This window comes from Ornithorhynchus anatinus, chromosome 10, assembly GCF_004115215.2.
Source record: "Ornithorhynchus anatinus isolate Pmale09 chromosome 10, mOrnAna1.pri.v4, whole genome shotgun sequence".
NCBI classification, from domain to species: domain Eukaryota; kingdom Metazoa; phylum Chordata; class Mammalia; order Monotremata; family Ornithorhynchidae; genus Ornithorhynchus; species Ornithorhynchus anatinus.
The window spans coordinates 42,625,524-42,640,925 of record NC_041737.1 but is presented as its reverse complement, the minus strand read 5'-3'; the positions used below and the strand labels follow the sequence as shown (position 1 = coordinate 42,640,925).

Below are 15,402 nucleotides of genomic sequence, written 5' to 3'. Positions count from 1 at the left end.
TCAACACTCAACGAATTCCACGTTGTCGTCGTTGTTTTCAGACGTGCATCTCTTCCTCAGCACGGGCCGGGCTTGCGGAGAGGCGCAAACCCCGTTTCGGCCCAACGGCCGGTGTTGGCCAAGGCGGTGCGGGGCCCGCTCCGTGGGCCGGGCCGGGACGGGCCGGGGGTCAGCGGGGGTCGGGGGGGCGGGAGGGGAGCGCTCCGGGCGAGCGCTCTGATTGGCCCGGGGGGAAGGTTGCTCCCCGGCGACGAGCTCCTATTGGTCGAGGGCGGGGAAGGCGTGCGGCGGCTGGAAGGTGGGTCCCCACGGCGGGCGGGACCCCGGACCCCGGACCCCGGACCCCGGCCCGCAGGCGGGTGGACGCGGCTCGGCGGCGGCGGCGGCCCGGACCCAGGTGAGCCCGGCGGGGAGGGGGGCGATCGGGCGGGGAGGGTGGGCGGCGGGAGCGGGGCCCGCACTGCCCAGCGCGGGCCGACACGGGCCGGGGCCTCCTCCGCCCCCCCCAGGACCGGCCCCGGCAGGGCCAGCGCCGCCACACGTGGCCCCGCACGGGCGGCTCCCACCCACCCAAGGAGCTGCTCCTCGACGCGCCCGTTGGCGGGGGTGGGCTGGGGGGGGGGCGGGGGTGTCGTCTGGGTCGCCTTTTAAATCTCAGAGTGTGGGTGTGCGTGTCCGTGACTGTGTGTAAGTGTGTGTCTCTTTGTAATTCCGGGAATGTGTGCGTCTCTTTCTAAGTCCGGGAGTGTGTGTCTCCATGTAAGTCCGGGAGGGTGTGTGTGTGTGTGTCTCTTGTAAACCCGGGAGTGTGTGTGGCTCTTTGTAGGCCCGGGAGTGTGTGTCCGTGTCTCGTTGGAAGCCCGGGAGTGTGTGTGTCTCCTTTTAAGTCCGGGAGTGTGTGTGTCTCTTTGTAAGCCAGGGACTGTGTTTGTGTGTCTCGTTTTGAGCCCGGGAGTGTGTGTGTGTCTCCTTGTAAGTCCGGGAGTGTGTGTCTCCTTGTAAGCCAGGGAGTGTGTGTCTCTTTGTAAGCCCGGGAGTGTGTGTGTGTCTCCTTGTAAATCCGGGAGTGTGTGTCTCCTTGTAAATCCGGGAGTGTGTGTCTCCTTGTAAACCAGGGAGTGTGTGTCCCTTTGTAAGCCAGGGAGTGTGTGTCTCCTTGTAAGTCCGGGAGGGTGTGTGTCTCTTTGTAAACCAGGGAGTGTGTTTGTGTGTCTCGTTTTAAGCCCGGGAGTGTGTGTGTGTCTCGTTGTAAATCCGGGAGAGTGTGTGTCTCTTTGTAAGCCAGGGAGAGTATGTGTCTCCTTGTAAATCCGGGAGTGTGTGTGTGTGTCTCTTTGTAAACCAGGGAGTGTGTTCGTGTGTCTCGTTTTAAGCCCGGGAGTGTGCGTGTCTCGTTGTAAATCCAGGAGTGTGTGTGTGTGTGTGTGTCTCTTTGTAAGCCAAGGAGTGTGTTTGTGTGTCTCGTTTTAAGCTCGGGAGTGTGTGTGTCTCCTTGTAAACTCGGGAGTATGTGTGTGTGTCTCGTTGTAACCCCGGGAGTGTGTATGGGTGTCTCTTTGTAAGTCCGGGAGTGTGTATGCGTGTTTATGCCTTGTTGTAAATCCCTGACTCTGCCTGTGTCTCGTTGTAAACTCATGAGTGGGTGTGTGCGCCTCGTTGCAAGCCTGTGAGTGTGTGTGTGCCTTGTTGTAAGCGTGTGAGTGTGTGTGTGCCCTGTTGTAAACCCGTGAGTTTGTGTGTGTGGCTGTAAACCCGTGGGCGTTTCGTGTGAGCGAGCATATGGAAGGAAGGAAGTGTGCGCCCAACGCTGCGTGTGTTTGGTGGCTCCGGGTGTCAGCCTGCCTGTGCCCTTCCCCTAAGAGTGGGGACCTGTTGAAGGAGGGCCTGATCGCCTGGGTGTCTCTGCGTGTGTTTTGTGTGTGTCGGTGTGTGAGTGGGAGGGCGTTGTGTCTGTGCCAGGGGATATTTTGTCCCCCCTCCAAGTCATTGTGGCCCGTATGTGTGTATAACTGTCTACGGTTGGATCGGTGGGACACCTCTCACCCGGTCCACTCGCCCGATCCCGGGAGCAAGAGGCCAACTGGATTAGTTCTGCATCTTCCGAAGTGCTTAATATAGTGCTCAGCACATAGTAAGCTCCTAACCAAATAGTAACAACAACAATACACTCTCCCCGCTTCAAAGCCTTATTGAAGGCCCATCTCCCCAGAGAGGCCTTCGCTGATTAAGCCCTCATTTCCTCTACTCCCTTCTGCCAAACTCTGATTTGCTCCCTTTATTCATCCACCCCCAGTCCCACAGTACTTATGTACATATCTGTAATTTCTTTATATTGACTCTGTCTCCCCCTCTAGTCTGTAAGCTCATTGTGGGCAGGGAATGTTTGTTTATTGCGTTATTGTACTCTTCCAAGCTCTCAGTACAGGGTCCTGCACACAGTAAGCATTCAGTAAATATGACTGACTGCCTGGTTGGGATCAGCTTCTCTCGGGCAAGCCGGCTCTGCTCTCAGGAAGCGCAGGCCCTGGGCACTCTTTGCTTGCTTCTTCCCCACCCGGCCTTACCCTCCTTCCTCTCCCTTCCCCCAGCCGGGGCAGGCGGGCTTGGAAGGAATGAAATCACCCCTGTGAAGGCTGAAGTTAAAGCCCATACCCCTCAGAGTGGGCTGGCCCATCAATCGACCCATCAGTCAGTCAGTTTCTTGAGGAGGGTGGTCTAGTGGATAGAGCTTGGGCCTGGCAATCAGAAGGACCTGGGTTCTAATTCCAGCGCCACCATTTGCCTGCTCTGTCACCTTGGGCAAGTTACAACTTTCTCTGTGCCTCAGTTTCCTCATCTGTAAAATGGGGATTAAGACTGTGAACCTTACGGGAGCGGGAGTGTACCCAACCCGATCAGTTGTTTCTACCCTAGAGCTTTAGTACAGTGCCTTAATACAGCATTTAACAAATACCATAAATAAATAAATGGTTGTTTACTCTGTGCAGAGCACTGTACTAAGCGCTTGGGAGAATACACCATAACAGAGATTGTGGACACCTTCACTGCCCCAAATCACTTGTATCTGTGTACTTACTCTGTGCTGAGCACTGTTCTAAGCCCTGGTGAGAGTACAGTAGAGATAGTAGATATGAGACCTCCTCACAGGAAGCTTATAGGCTAGTAATAGTCGGGGAGGGAGACACTCAAATAAATTATAGGTAGGAGGAAGCTCGGAGTTTAAAGTTAGGTAAGCAAGTTCAAGGTGGAGGGCAGTGGATGAGTAGCCAAGTACTATGGTGAAGCAGAAGTGCTGAAGGGGCAGTTGATATTGTAGGGGGGGAGGTTGGTAAAATGAGAGAATAATCCGGGAAGGTGTCTTGGAGGAGATGTAGCTGATGACTACCAACTCTTAGTACAGTGCTCTTCACATAGTAAATACTCAAACGCTTGACTGTTTGAAGTGATTTCAGAAGGGCCTTGAAGATGGGGAGAGAGTTGGTCTGCTGGAGTTGTAATAGGAGAGTAGCGAGGTGAGGTTTGAGGGGGCAAGGTGATTGTGGGGGCAGGTCGGGAACAGTTTTTTCCCAAAGGCTTCCAGCTTTTGAATAATGAGCTCCAACCCCTGGGAAATGGAGCATTTTCTGTTGTTCTGCTTAGCCAGGGCCCTTGAGGTAATTCCTCCAACTCTAGGAAGCTGGGGAGAGGAGTTGGGAGTGTCCCATCAGCAGCCCCAGGAGGTGAGCTGTGTGCCTTTCTCAAGCAGCTCAGTGTCCAGACCACCCTAGCGCCGACCAGTAGATGCCATCAGGGGACAGGGCAGGGCTAGGAGAATTGGGTGGAAGCCTTGGCCCAGCATTATGAAGGAACAGCTCTGGGAAGAGTAGACAGATTCTCTTAGTGAGCAGTAGGTTTGATGATGTCTGGGATTGATGGTATCGGGACAGGGCGAAATGCACAATACGGGTGATCATCAGGGCCTCAGATACAGATGAAGCCTAGCTTTCTTGCGTTCCCCCCCACCCCCATGCTATCTTAAATTGGGGATGAATCCCAATGCCCCATTCATGATAACGAGAATGGTATCTCTCCTCACCTAGTACACGCTTTAGTGCATGATAATAGTGGTGATTATGGACCGATGTCAGTGAAAGTATTATTTCTGTGACAGTTTTTCAGGGAACTAGGCCATCCTGCTTCCACCCTCTGGAAAAGAGCAGGGGGCTTTGTCATCAGCATCACCATCATCAAGTGAGGAGCCACTGAAGAAACTGGGTTGATTCCTCAGAGCAGAATATGCCCTCCCATCCTCACCAGGCCCAGGCTAGGCTAAGGGCAGGGGCCATTGGAAGCTGTTGTCTCCACTTTCGGCTCTTGTGTGGGAGAGCGGGTGCTGGTCTGGTATACCCACAGACAGGGTCTTAGTGCCCAGCAAAATTGGCATCCTGCCACCGGCATGCCCATCCCTTCTCTTCAACATCTCTAGCGGTTTCCCATTGTTTCTTGCGCAGAATGGAAGTTCCCCCACCAGCAGCAATAGGACTGCCTATCAGCTGGCCACCCTCTCCTCCCACTCCTCCCCACCACAAGCTCTTTGTGTCGCCAGCTAGAATCTCCAGTCTCTACTCTCCATGCCTTTTGTCCCCCTGCCTGGAATTGCCCTCCTCTCATCTTATGCAAGCCTCACCCCTTTCTTTCTCTAAACCCTGAGAAGCCACCTCCTTGAGGAAGTGCTTGCTGATTTCTTCACTATTCCAGTCATCCATCGATCAATCGATGTGGTATTTATTAAGCACTTTCTGTGGGCTGAGCACTGTGCTAAATCATGTCACTTCTCCTTTGCCCCCTCAGTGCTCTTAGGGATTTGTTTATGTGTTGTCGATCTTGCATTGACTGTTTCTCTCCTTTCACATTCTTGTAACTATAAGGATGCTGATATAGTAGTTAAGGTGCGATAGGATAAGGATCACATGGTAGCGCTTTGGGAGGAGAGGAAAGGGCAGATTTTAGAGTTGTTGTGAAGGTAGAATTTGTTGAAGTATTGAACCTTTGGGTTGAATGAGATTGATGAGTGGTGGATAGTGTCTTTGAACAAAATGTTTATGGGTAATTATACCTTGCTTTGGATTGATCCTTATTGTTTTGCTATTTTTGCAATTGTTTGTCACATCTCTCCTACTACAAGATGGTCTTCTCTAAGGTGGGGACCGTGTCATATTCCTAATGTTATTTGAAACTGGAGTTATGGCTCACCAAATCCCACAGGCCCAGACCACATTTAAAGCCACAGGAAGTTGTGCTGGCAGATAATGCCATGTGTTTCAAGAAGGCTTCAGATAAATTGATAAACCATACATCCGTAATGGTGAATTGAAAGGGGTTAAGGATGGTAGTGAAAGGCACTATAAATTTAAAGAAAGATTTATATAGTCACTGTTGACAGGCTCATGGAAGGTTATTAAAGGGAAAGTTAGGGAGGTTAGCTGACCTTTGGGGATGGATGTCCGGAGGGTGGCCATTTCACAGTTTCTCAAAGTGTCCATGAGAGAGAGAACTCTGAGCTGCTTGGACCGTTAATCTGAACCGATGGGACATTTCTTATGTTCTTATGTGACTCTGCACAGTCCTTGGATGAGTCTGGTAAGTAATAATAGTAATAGTAATAAAAATTATCATATTAAGTGCTCAAAATGTGCCAAGCACTGTTCTAAGTGTTGAGGTAGATACAAGCTAATCAGGTTGGACAAAGTCCCTGTCCCACATGAGGCTCACAGTTTTAATCCACAGATGAGGTAACAGGCTCAGAGAATTTAAGTGACTTGACCAAGGTCACACATCAGACATGTGGTGGAACTGGGATCGACCCAGATCTGAGCACTATCCACCAAACCATACTGCTTCTGATCCTAGCAGTGTGGCCTCATTCAGTCTTACCGACTGACTGACTACTCGAGTGAACTGTTAATAAAGCATTTGTAAGTAGCACCTTGTAACACCATCAAAGGCTGTTAAGCCAATCCAGATCTTGAGATCTATTTAACTTTTAAATGTTTTGCCGTAACAGGGGTGTTTTTTCTCTTTAGTGTAGATAGTCTGGCCAGCTTTATTTGTAAATGAAGAATTTCGGTGGACTAGTGAGGCGTGACATGTTTTCATTAAAGAGATGGTGAAACCAGTTTGGTGGGCGATTCATTCTTGGGTTAGAGGAGGATGTGGGTGTGTGTTTGCCTGTTGGCTCTTTCATAGTCTCCTGAGAAGCAGCGGGGCCTAGCGCTGGGAGTCAAGAGACCTGGGTTCTAATCTAAACACTGCTTACCTGCTATGGGACTTCTGGCAAGTGACTTAACCTCTCAGGGCTTGTTTCCTCATCTATAAAATAGGGATAAGATCCCCATTGTCCATCCCCCTTAAACTGTGAGGCCCATGTGGGATAGTGGCTGTGTTTGCTCTGGTTCTTTTGGAATACCCCCAGTGATTGGAACAGCAATGATGATAATAATTCATAAAAATTGTGGTATTGGTTAAGCCCTTTCTTTGTGTCAAACACTGTACTAAGCGAAGGGGTAAAAACAAGCTAATCAGGTCGTACACAGTCGCTGTCCCACATGGGGTTCGCCCTCTAAGTAGGAGGGCCAACAGCTACTTCTTCCCCATTCTACAGTTGAGGAAACTGGGGCTCAGAAGTAGCGACGTAGCGCCTAACAAATACCATTACTTTTATTTTTTCAGGGACCATCCCCTGGCAAGCCCTAAAACCAAGGCCTTTTTTGGAATGGGGCTTTCCCAATGCCTCTTGGTGAACTGGCATCATACTTTAATTTCATATTTAACCTGCCGACTGGGATTTAAGAGAAAGGGCTAATGCCCTGCAGAGATAGTGTAACATTGCAGAGTGCAAATTCTCCCAGCTCTGAGTCTTGGGAAGGAACTGGGAGATAGTGAATACCAATATACTACATTTCAGCAGATCCTTGGGAAACTATGCAATAGTTCCACCTCTTGGTTGTGGTTTTCTTCCTGTTTATCTTCTTTTGTGCTTTTTGTGCTTAGAGCCATGGATAAAGTGTCTGCATTCATTCAGTGAATCATATTTATTGAGCACTTACTGTGTGCGAAGCATTGTACTAAGTGCTTGGGAGAGTACACTGTAGCGAGCTCACAGTCTAGAGAGGGCAGACATGTGCTGTGGGAATGGGAGGGAGGATGAATGAAAGAGCAAGTAAGAGTGGCTCAGAAGAGAATGGGAGAAGAAGAGACAAGGGCTGAGTCAGGGAAGGCTTCTTGGAGGAGATGTGCCTTCAATAAGGCTTTGAGGTGAGGGAGAGCAGTTATTTGTCTGATCTGCATCTCAGTCCCACAGAGTGCAGGAAGCGGGCCAGGATGGGCTGCTGAACTAGCCCAGGAATTTGGGTTTTGCTTGGGGTAAATACTTCTTTTGCTATTGGTCACGAGTACAATTAAGAGGGGTTGACCTATGGATTAGCTGATGCCTATTTACACCCTTTCACTTCTGCGTCTTAAAGTGGTCCAGTTATCAATCCGTCATATTTGTTGCGTGATTAGAGTGTGCAGAACACTGTACTGAGCACTTGGGAGAATACTGTAGAATAGAATTGGTAGACACGTTTCCTGCCCACAGTGAGCTTACAGTCTAAAGGGAGCTCAGGCTCTTTTTAGCAAGCTTTGCTTTCTTGGCAATACTCCAAAGTTCCTTAATGCTCAACGGACCCATAAGCATACAAAAGAAGACATTTCTGACAATTTGGAAATGGGACTCTAGCTCTCAGACCTAATTTTCTCTGTCATCCAAGTTCATTAGTTTATTCTGTGGATTTTTGTGTTTATTTGAAACTGAAAGAATGTTGAGGTTGTGTTGAAACCAGTGCCTGTGGGCGGGTGCCACTGTCCCCGGCTCGGGACACGTGTTCAAAAAATCTTTCTTTATCTTTCCCTTCTGTTGTTTCCTTCCTCTTTACCGGTAACCGAGACGTAAAGTGCTTCTTCCTGCAGGGTAGGTCGGGATTTCCCCCTGGGGGTGTGTGTGGCAGACTGAAAGGCCCCCCAGCTCCCCAGCTGCGCTTGACTGAACCTCTTGCTCCGGGAATTCTCTCTTGGTCTGGTGGTAGAAAAGCTAGTCCCATTTGATAACAAGAAGAGAGGAGTGGGATCAGCGTCTCCTGCCGAGCCCAGCGTGGCGGTACGTGTCCGAGCCCAGAGTCTGCCTGAGAGCCGGTTCCTCAGGAGGGCAGGCCCAGCGGTAGCGGCCGGGCGCTTTGTCTCTGCCATTCTCCCAGGTGCCACCATGCTTCGCGCGTTCAGGAGCAAGCACGGGAAACTAGGGCTCCGCCACTTGAAATGCTACCACCACAAGTCCGTGCTGGCGCTCCGGCGAGAGGACGTGAACGCCTGGGAAAGAAGAGCGCCGCTGGCCCCGAAGCACATTAAAGGGATCACCAACCTGGGGTATAAAGTCTTAATCCAGCCGTCCAACCGACGAGCCATCCACGATAAGGTCAGTGTCGTGACCCCCCACGTTAACGTAGACTCTAGATTGTAAGTTCGTTGTGGGAGGGAATGTATCTTATTGTTATATTGTACTGGCCCAAGCACTTAGTACAGTGCTGTGCACACAGTGAGCGCTCAGTAAATACGATTGAATGAATGAATGAAGTTACCCTGGGCTGAAGTTTCCAGAGCTGAATGGGCTGTCGGAGGGATTCTAATATTTGGTCGGCACCGATCCTTCAGCATAAGGAGTTCCCTTGCTGTGTTCTAGAAGGATTTTTTGGTGGTCTTCAGCAAGGCCAGAAGAGGCTGTGGGAGTGGAGTGGGGCTCTGGCCTGTGCCTCCTTGAGGAAGCAACATTGCTTAGTGGAGAGAACATGGGCCTAGGAGTCAGAAGGACCTGGGTTCTGCTCTGTGACCTTGGGCAACTCACTGAACTTCTCCGTGCCTCAGTTACCTCATCTGTAAAATGGGGATGAAAACTGTGAGTCCCATGTGGGACAGGGACTGTGACCAACTGGATTACCTTGTATCTACCCCAGTGCTTAGAACAGTGCTTGTTACATAGTAAGCACTTAATATCATTGTTACCATCATCATTCCCAGGGACACCTTGAGTCCAGGCTGATGATGGGGTCCCTGGGGGCAACGAAGGGCCGTGGGCATGGTTAGAAGCTGGATTTGTGCTAGCCCTGAGTGTTGGCAGCAAGGCCTTGCTCTGGTGGCCACGATCTGCCATATTACTATCGAAAGGCCTTTCTCCCCGCATTGGCCGTCTCACAGTGTGCCTTCAAGAGACCAAATAGACCAGGCCTGAGTCAGTGGGGACTGTGGCCTCAGGGCCCGAACTTGCTCCCGAGTCCCTCTCTTGTGGGTTTCAGGCCCATCTGTTTGGGAAAATAACCTTCTTCTCTGCTGTTTCCAGGAGTATGTCAAAGCAGGCGGCATCCTTCAGGAGGATATTTCTGAAGCCTGCCTGATTGTGGGAGTTAAGAGACCCCCGGAAGAAAAGTTAATGCCCAAGAAAACATATGCCTTTTTCTCCCACACGATAAAAGCCCAGGAAGCGAACATGGGCCTGTTGGATGAGGTTTTAAAACAGGTATTCATTTATTTATTTTTGTATATTAATGTCTGTCTTCCCCTCTAGGCTGTGAGCTCCTTGTGGGCAGGGAATGTGTGGTGGTGTTATATTTTACTCTCCCAAGCACTTTGTACAGTGCTTTGCATAAAATAAGTGCTCAGTAAATGCAGTTGAATGAGGTATGTGCAGCCTGCAGCAGGAGGCAGCTGCTGCATGAGAGTGTGGCTGTTGTTCTTCTGGTGGAATGGAGAGGGATTGAGAGCCCTAGGGGTGGCCCATGCTAACTCTCCTGACAGACCTTTACAGATCTTTCCAAAACCTCTCTTTTTAACCAGCGGTTCCAACTGGAGGCAAGGTCTTTGATTCGTTTCCTTCTCTCTTGCTGGGCCGCCGGGAACCAGAGGTAGTTGAGTCGGTCAGCTGTCTGGATCTCGGCTGGGCAGTCCTGGGATTTTTCCAGTCTGTCTAACCTAGCCCTTTGGGGTCCTATGGACCAGTTCAGGTTCAGAAGACAGAGCTTGGTTGGGTGCCTCTGGGTCATACTGGAGCAAGATGTGTTCCAGGGGAAGAGGAGGCTCAGTGGTGACACAGGGGAAGGCGGATGCTCTGGACATGCAGGTCTGGAACTTGCCAGACCCTCCCTCCCCCAGTTTGTGGTTCCAGGGGGGACATGGCCCTGGATGGGCCTAGCTACTGAGGGCCAGCCGTGTTACTGTTAAGGCCCTCTGGAAGCAGTAGCAGTGGCTCCATGAGAAGTGGCCCCGCTCTGGGCTGTGACTGTAGGCTTGTAGTTTTCCCCTCACTCCTTTATCCTTATTCCCCTTCTCCCTTTCCCCTTTCTTCCCCTACCTTCCTTCACCTTTCTCCCTTCTCCTGTTGCCGTCTCCCTCAAACCCCAGCCCTGCCCTCTTTCTGGGTCCTTTCACCTCAGCGTCAGGTGACCAGGTTTCTTTTCCCATTCCTTTTCATTCACGTGTGCACTAGCTTGAAGTCTCTAATTTGAGACTGTGACACCGCCAACGCTGCCCTTTCTTTCCCCCTGGGAGACCTGCTTAAAGTCGATGGTGTTTGTGGGTTCTTGTGGCATCCCTAACCACCTTCCCGTTTCCCTCCTGTCGTGAGCTTGCGGGGCTCATCGGTGCTGAGCCTCAGTGGTCTGATGGAAAATGTCGTCTTTCAGGAAATTCGACTCATTGATTATGAGAAAATGGTGGATCACAGAGGAGTCCGTGTGGTAGCATTTGGTCAGTGGGCCGGAGTAGCAGGTATGTAATTTATGGCTGGGCCTCTTATCAGAAGGTCTATTTGTAAGGTACCTTTTGCCATGTGTCACACCTGTGGGGCTTTCGGGAAGAATGAATCTTTGGGCTACTTGAGCCATTTTGCTACCATTGCGTGTGTTCACCCTTCTCTCTGAGTGTCAATCACAACCCTGCCCCTCTGTGTCCTTTCCAGCTGAAGGAGAAACAGATGGCTCTCTCAGTCGCTATTAGTGTTTATCCCACTTGGAGCTCAGGCCTCGTCACTCCCACGTGGCGGTGTCTCTCTGCCACTGTGAAGCCTTCCAAGGGAGATTATTTGCAGGTCTTTGGAGGGAATGTTAGAGTACCTTTGGGCAACTTGATTTAATGGCAAGAAGTCAGGTCAAGTATCAATTCTCACCTCTGCACTGAAGTCAAGCCAGTGTCCTTTAGATTGAGGATAGATTACAGAACTCACAGCTTCCTGAAAATGATGGTTGAAGAAAATGGTTAAGGTGTGTAAAATTACAATTCATATGATGATGATTGTGGTATTTGTTAAGCACTTACTCTGTGTCAAGCACTGTTCTAAGCCCTGGTTAGATACAAGTTAATCAGCTTGGATAGAGTCCCTGTCCCACATGGGGTTCATACTTTTAATCCCCATTTTGCAGAAGAGGGAACTGAGACCCAGAGAAGTTAAGTGACTTTCCCAAGGTCACACAGCAGAGAAGGGGTGGAGCAGGGATTAGTAAACAGGTTCTTCTTACTCCCAAGCCCGTGGTATATCCTCTAAGCCATGCTGAGTCTGCAGTTGCGTGGGAAGCTATTTCTAGAAATAGAGTGAATGATCAGGAACTTTCATGGAAATAATAATAATAATCACGGTATTTGTTAAGCGCTTACTATGTGCCAGGAAATAAGATAGATTTCCCTCCCCAATCTGCTTCAGGTTATGATAAAATAGAAGATTCTGGAAGTCCAAGCAGGGTTTTAAGGCTTCAATGCAACAGATTCAATAGCAAATTTAATTGGGTCCATCTTCTTACAGTCTCCAGCATGGTGGTGTAAGGAAGGCACATTTCTCATTTCACTTGGGTCCCGGGGCAGCTGACTGAAAGCAGGAACTCTGCAGCAGTGTGACCTAGTGGAAAGAGCAGAGGATCGGGAAGGCAGGCAGCCTGAGCTCTTATCCCAGTTCTTCTGTGTGAGACCTCATGCAAGTCCCACAACCTCTCCATGCTTCAGTTTCCTCATCTGTAAAAGATCTATCTCTTCTTTTCTCCTGTGAGGATAAAGTGCAATCGTTGATATGAAAGCACGGTAGAAAAATCAAAGCCTCATTCAAATTCAAGGCAAAATTACTATGGACACCATTATTGATATTGCCGTGATGTTTGTTTCTGGGCTCAAAAACTGCGTGAGATACAGATCCAGGAATCCCGGCTTCTGCCCTCTGGACTAACCCATGTGTGTGTGTGATTCCACATTAGGCATGATCAACATTTTACATGGGATGGGCCTACGATTCCTGGCCCTTGGACACCACACACCTTTCATGGTGAGCACTTCTGTTGGTTTGACTGAGCCTGTCTTCACTTTGTACGAGTACCACCTTTTGGGAGGGAGCTCTGATCTTGAATCCCATGTGCCTGTTTTCAGCACATCGGCATGGCCCACAACTACAGAAATAGCAGCCAGGCAGTGCAAGCGGTCCGGGATGCTGGCTATGAAATTTCTCTCGGTTTGATGCCAAAGTCTATCGGACCACTAACGTTCGTGTTCACGGGTACTGGTAACGTGTCCAAGGTAAGGAACCCTGGTGGCTAGTTGACAAATCCCTCTGGTGCAGCCTGGTTTTCTGTATCGTGTCTTTTCCTGCTGAAGTGGGTTATAAAAGGGTAGAGCGATGGAGTTGCTAGACCGGCTTCCCCTTCTGCAGTTATTCTTTGCTGGCTTTTGCCCCTCAGATTCATTTTTCTTAAGGTTATGATGCTGAGCACAGCTTGAGCAGAGCATCTTTTGTAAGTGGGAGGCGGCAGTACCCCCAATGCTGAGGGATGAAGGCTTTTGAGATGCAGTCAATCAATAATATTTATTGAGTTCTTACTCTAAGCAGAGCACTGAACTAAACATGTGGGAGAGTACAATAGAGTAAGCGGATGTTGTTCCTGCCCTCAAAGAGCTTTCAATTTAGCAGGGAAGACAGACACTACAGGTAGGGGAAGCTTCCCAATATAAGGATGTATATGTAAGTGTTAAGGGGTGGGAGGTGGGGTAAGGATCTAAGTGCTTAGGGGAGTTTATCCTCAAGTGCCTGAATGAGGCAGTAAGGAGGGATATTAGAGATTAGTCAGGGAAGGCTTCCTGAAGGAGATGTAATTTTAGTAAGGCGTTGTAAGTGGGGAAAATAATAGTTTGACATATGTGAATGGGGAGGGCGTTCCAAGAAAAGGGGAGGATGTGATCAAAAGGTTGATGGTGAGATTGATGAGACTGAGGCCCAGTGAGTAGTTAGGTATTAGAAGAGTGAATTGTGTGCGTTGGGTTGTGGTGGGAAAGGAGTGAGGATTGGTAGCTGGGGGAGAGCTCATTGAGTGCCTTAAAGCTGATGGTGAGGAGTTTCTATTTGATACAGAGATGATGAGCACCATTGGAGGTTTTTAAGAGGTGGGGAGATGGGCACAAAGTGGTGTTTGAGTAGAACAGTCCTGGCAGCAAAGTGAAGTATGGACTGGAGAGAAGCGAGGCTGGAGGCAGGAAGGTCAGAGAGGTTAGGCTGATGCAGTAGTTGATGGGCTGGAACAAGTGCTTCCACGAGCCGGGGGCCAGTCAGATAGTCGTATTTATTGAGCGCTTACTGTGTGCAGAGTGCCAGTGGTTTATGCGTTCAGCCTGCTGGGCTGGTCCTGCCTAGGCAGCTGCTGGCTGGCTTGGGCCTTATTGTTGAAGCGATTCAGATCCAGGCTAAAGGTCTTGTAGGTGCAGCCAGAACTGGGAACTGTGTGTGGGAGGGCGGTTTTTGATTTTGGCCACTTGAAGAAGGGAGGGAGATGGCAAGAGAATGGTCTTGGGAAACAGTGCATGAGTACTCTGTTCCGTGACTGTTGTGACATGACTGTTGCTGACAGCTATGTAGAATGGAACCCAGAATGGACTGGCACCTTCATGCCTTCGGTCCAGGGGATTCTGGGAACTGGGCTATGCTGGGTGGGGTTGGGGGAGGAAGGCTGGGGGAACAGGAGGAGGGGCTGGAGATGGATGAAGGGAAGCAGTCATTCTCCGCCCTTGCACCCCCCCTTGTGGGGCTAGAGGGCAAGGAGTATTAGGACCCTTGTGAGTCTGCGAGTTGGGTGCTCTTGGGCCTGGGCAGGACTCGGGATAGGAAAGTTCTGATGGCAACTTGAAGCTGGGGGGAGGGGAGAACCCAGGGCCTAGTATTCCCCAATTCAGCAGGGTGGCAGACTAGATCTGGACTGGAAACGGAGGGAAGGAGAAGCATTCTCCAAGGCCTCTGGGAGCTTGGGGGAAGCCAAGTCATGGCTACTGCCTGTGGCTGGGGAGTGGGGTGAGGCATGGAGGAAGAAGCTCTCTGGCATCTGCATGGGGCATCCTTGGAGCCTGTGGGGCAAGATGGAGAAATGTCCCAATGTCTATTGAGACCGGGGGGAACAGAATCCTCAGAGTGCATGGGGCAGGAGGGAGTGGAAACTGGGTGGCCAAAGGGGTTGGGGAGAATGGAATCACCAGGGTGCTTGGGACTTGGAGGTGAGGGGAGCAGATTTCCCATAGCATATAGGACTGGGAGAGGTCGGTGGGAACAGAATTCCCATAGTACATGGGGTGGGAAGGGTGGAATCCCTATGGCCCACGGGGCTGGTGGGAATGTGATCCAAGTGATGCTCGGAAATGGGAGAAGGGACCACCCAACACCCCAGTGGGATCGACAGCTCCAGCTCCTACTCACGGACTGCAAAAGGGAATTCAAATCTACTCTTCCTGAAGGTCCTGGAGCAGAGGAGACTCTAATGATCCTGAGTGATTGGGTCTGCACAGGCTTCGCCCCCAGCTCCCTGAATTCCAATCAGTTACAGCAGCTTCCTCCCCACTCAGGAAGGATCTAATCCTCTAGAGAATTAGGAGCCGTGGACCCTGGAAGAACTAACCAAGCAACTCACTTAAGAACCTCCTAACCCTCCTGCAGTGTGATGCAACCCAGAAAGAGTGATTTATCACAGGTCCTGAGCCATCACAGCATCAGCGCCTCCCCTGAAGACAAGCAAAATTGCCCTTTGAGCCTGCTTTTGTAGTTGCTTTTGGCAGACTTCAATGACAACAACTTGCATTCCTCCTAAGATAAGATCTGTGCTTCCCTGACTTGCAGGGGTGGACCAGGTAGCTTACGTTCTGGAGAAGTGAATTTGAGCTTTTGAGTATGTGTGGGGAAACTCCCTGTATCGGGGCCTTGCTTATCTGGAAGTCGGGTAGTCTCCCCTCGCCCCTGCCCAGGTGATTTGTCGCAACTGCGGGTGCATATCTGTGTCTGTCTTGGGAGCCCGAGATTTTCTAATTGCAGAAGCCCTTTAATTTGGT

The 15,402-nt window shown here is 50.3% G+C and overlaps 1 protein-coding gene across 2 annotated transcripts in view; it reads left to right on the top strand.

Moving 5' to 3' along the window:
* The first annotated feature begins 365 nt into the window (after window positions 1-365).
* The window catches only part of AASS (aminoadipate-semialdehyde synthase), a 43,755-nt gene continuing 28,718 nt past the window's right edge, over window positions 366-15,402 (top strand). Inside the window, exons 1-6 of one of the 2 annotated variants that reach the window (XM_029073636.1) lie at window positions 366-397; window positions 8,274-8,491; window positions 9,410-9,586; window positions 10,749-10,833; window positions 12,303-12,370; window positions 12,472-12,618. In XM_029073636.1, coding sequence (XP_028929469.1) covers window positions 8,282-8,491; window positions 9,410-9,586; window positions 10,749-10,833; window positions 12,303-12,370; window positions 12,472-12,618 — 687 coding nt within the window. In that variant the 5' untranslated portion in view covers window positions 366-397; window positions 8,274-8,281. Of the gene's footprint in view, window positions 398-8,094; window positions 8,177-8,273; window positions 8,492-9,409; window positions 9,587-10,748; window positions 10,834-12,302; window positions 12,371-12,471; window positions 12,619-15,402 lie in introns of those variants that run through there. The other variant, XM_029073635.2, reaches the window with a different exon arrangement.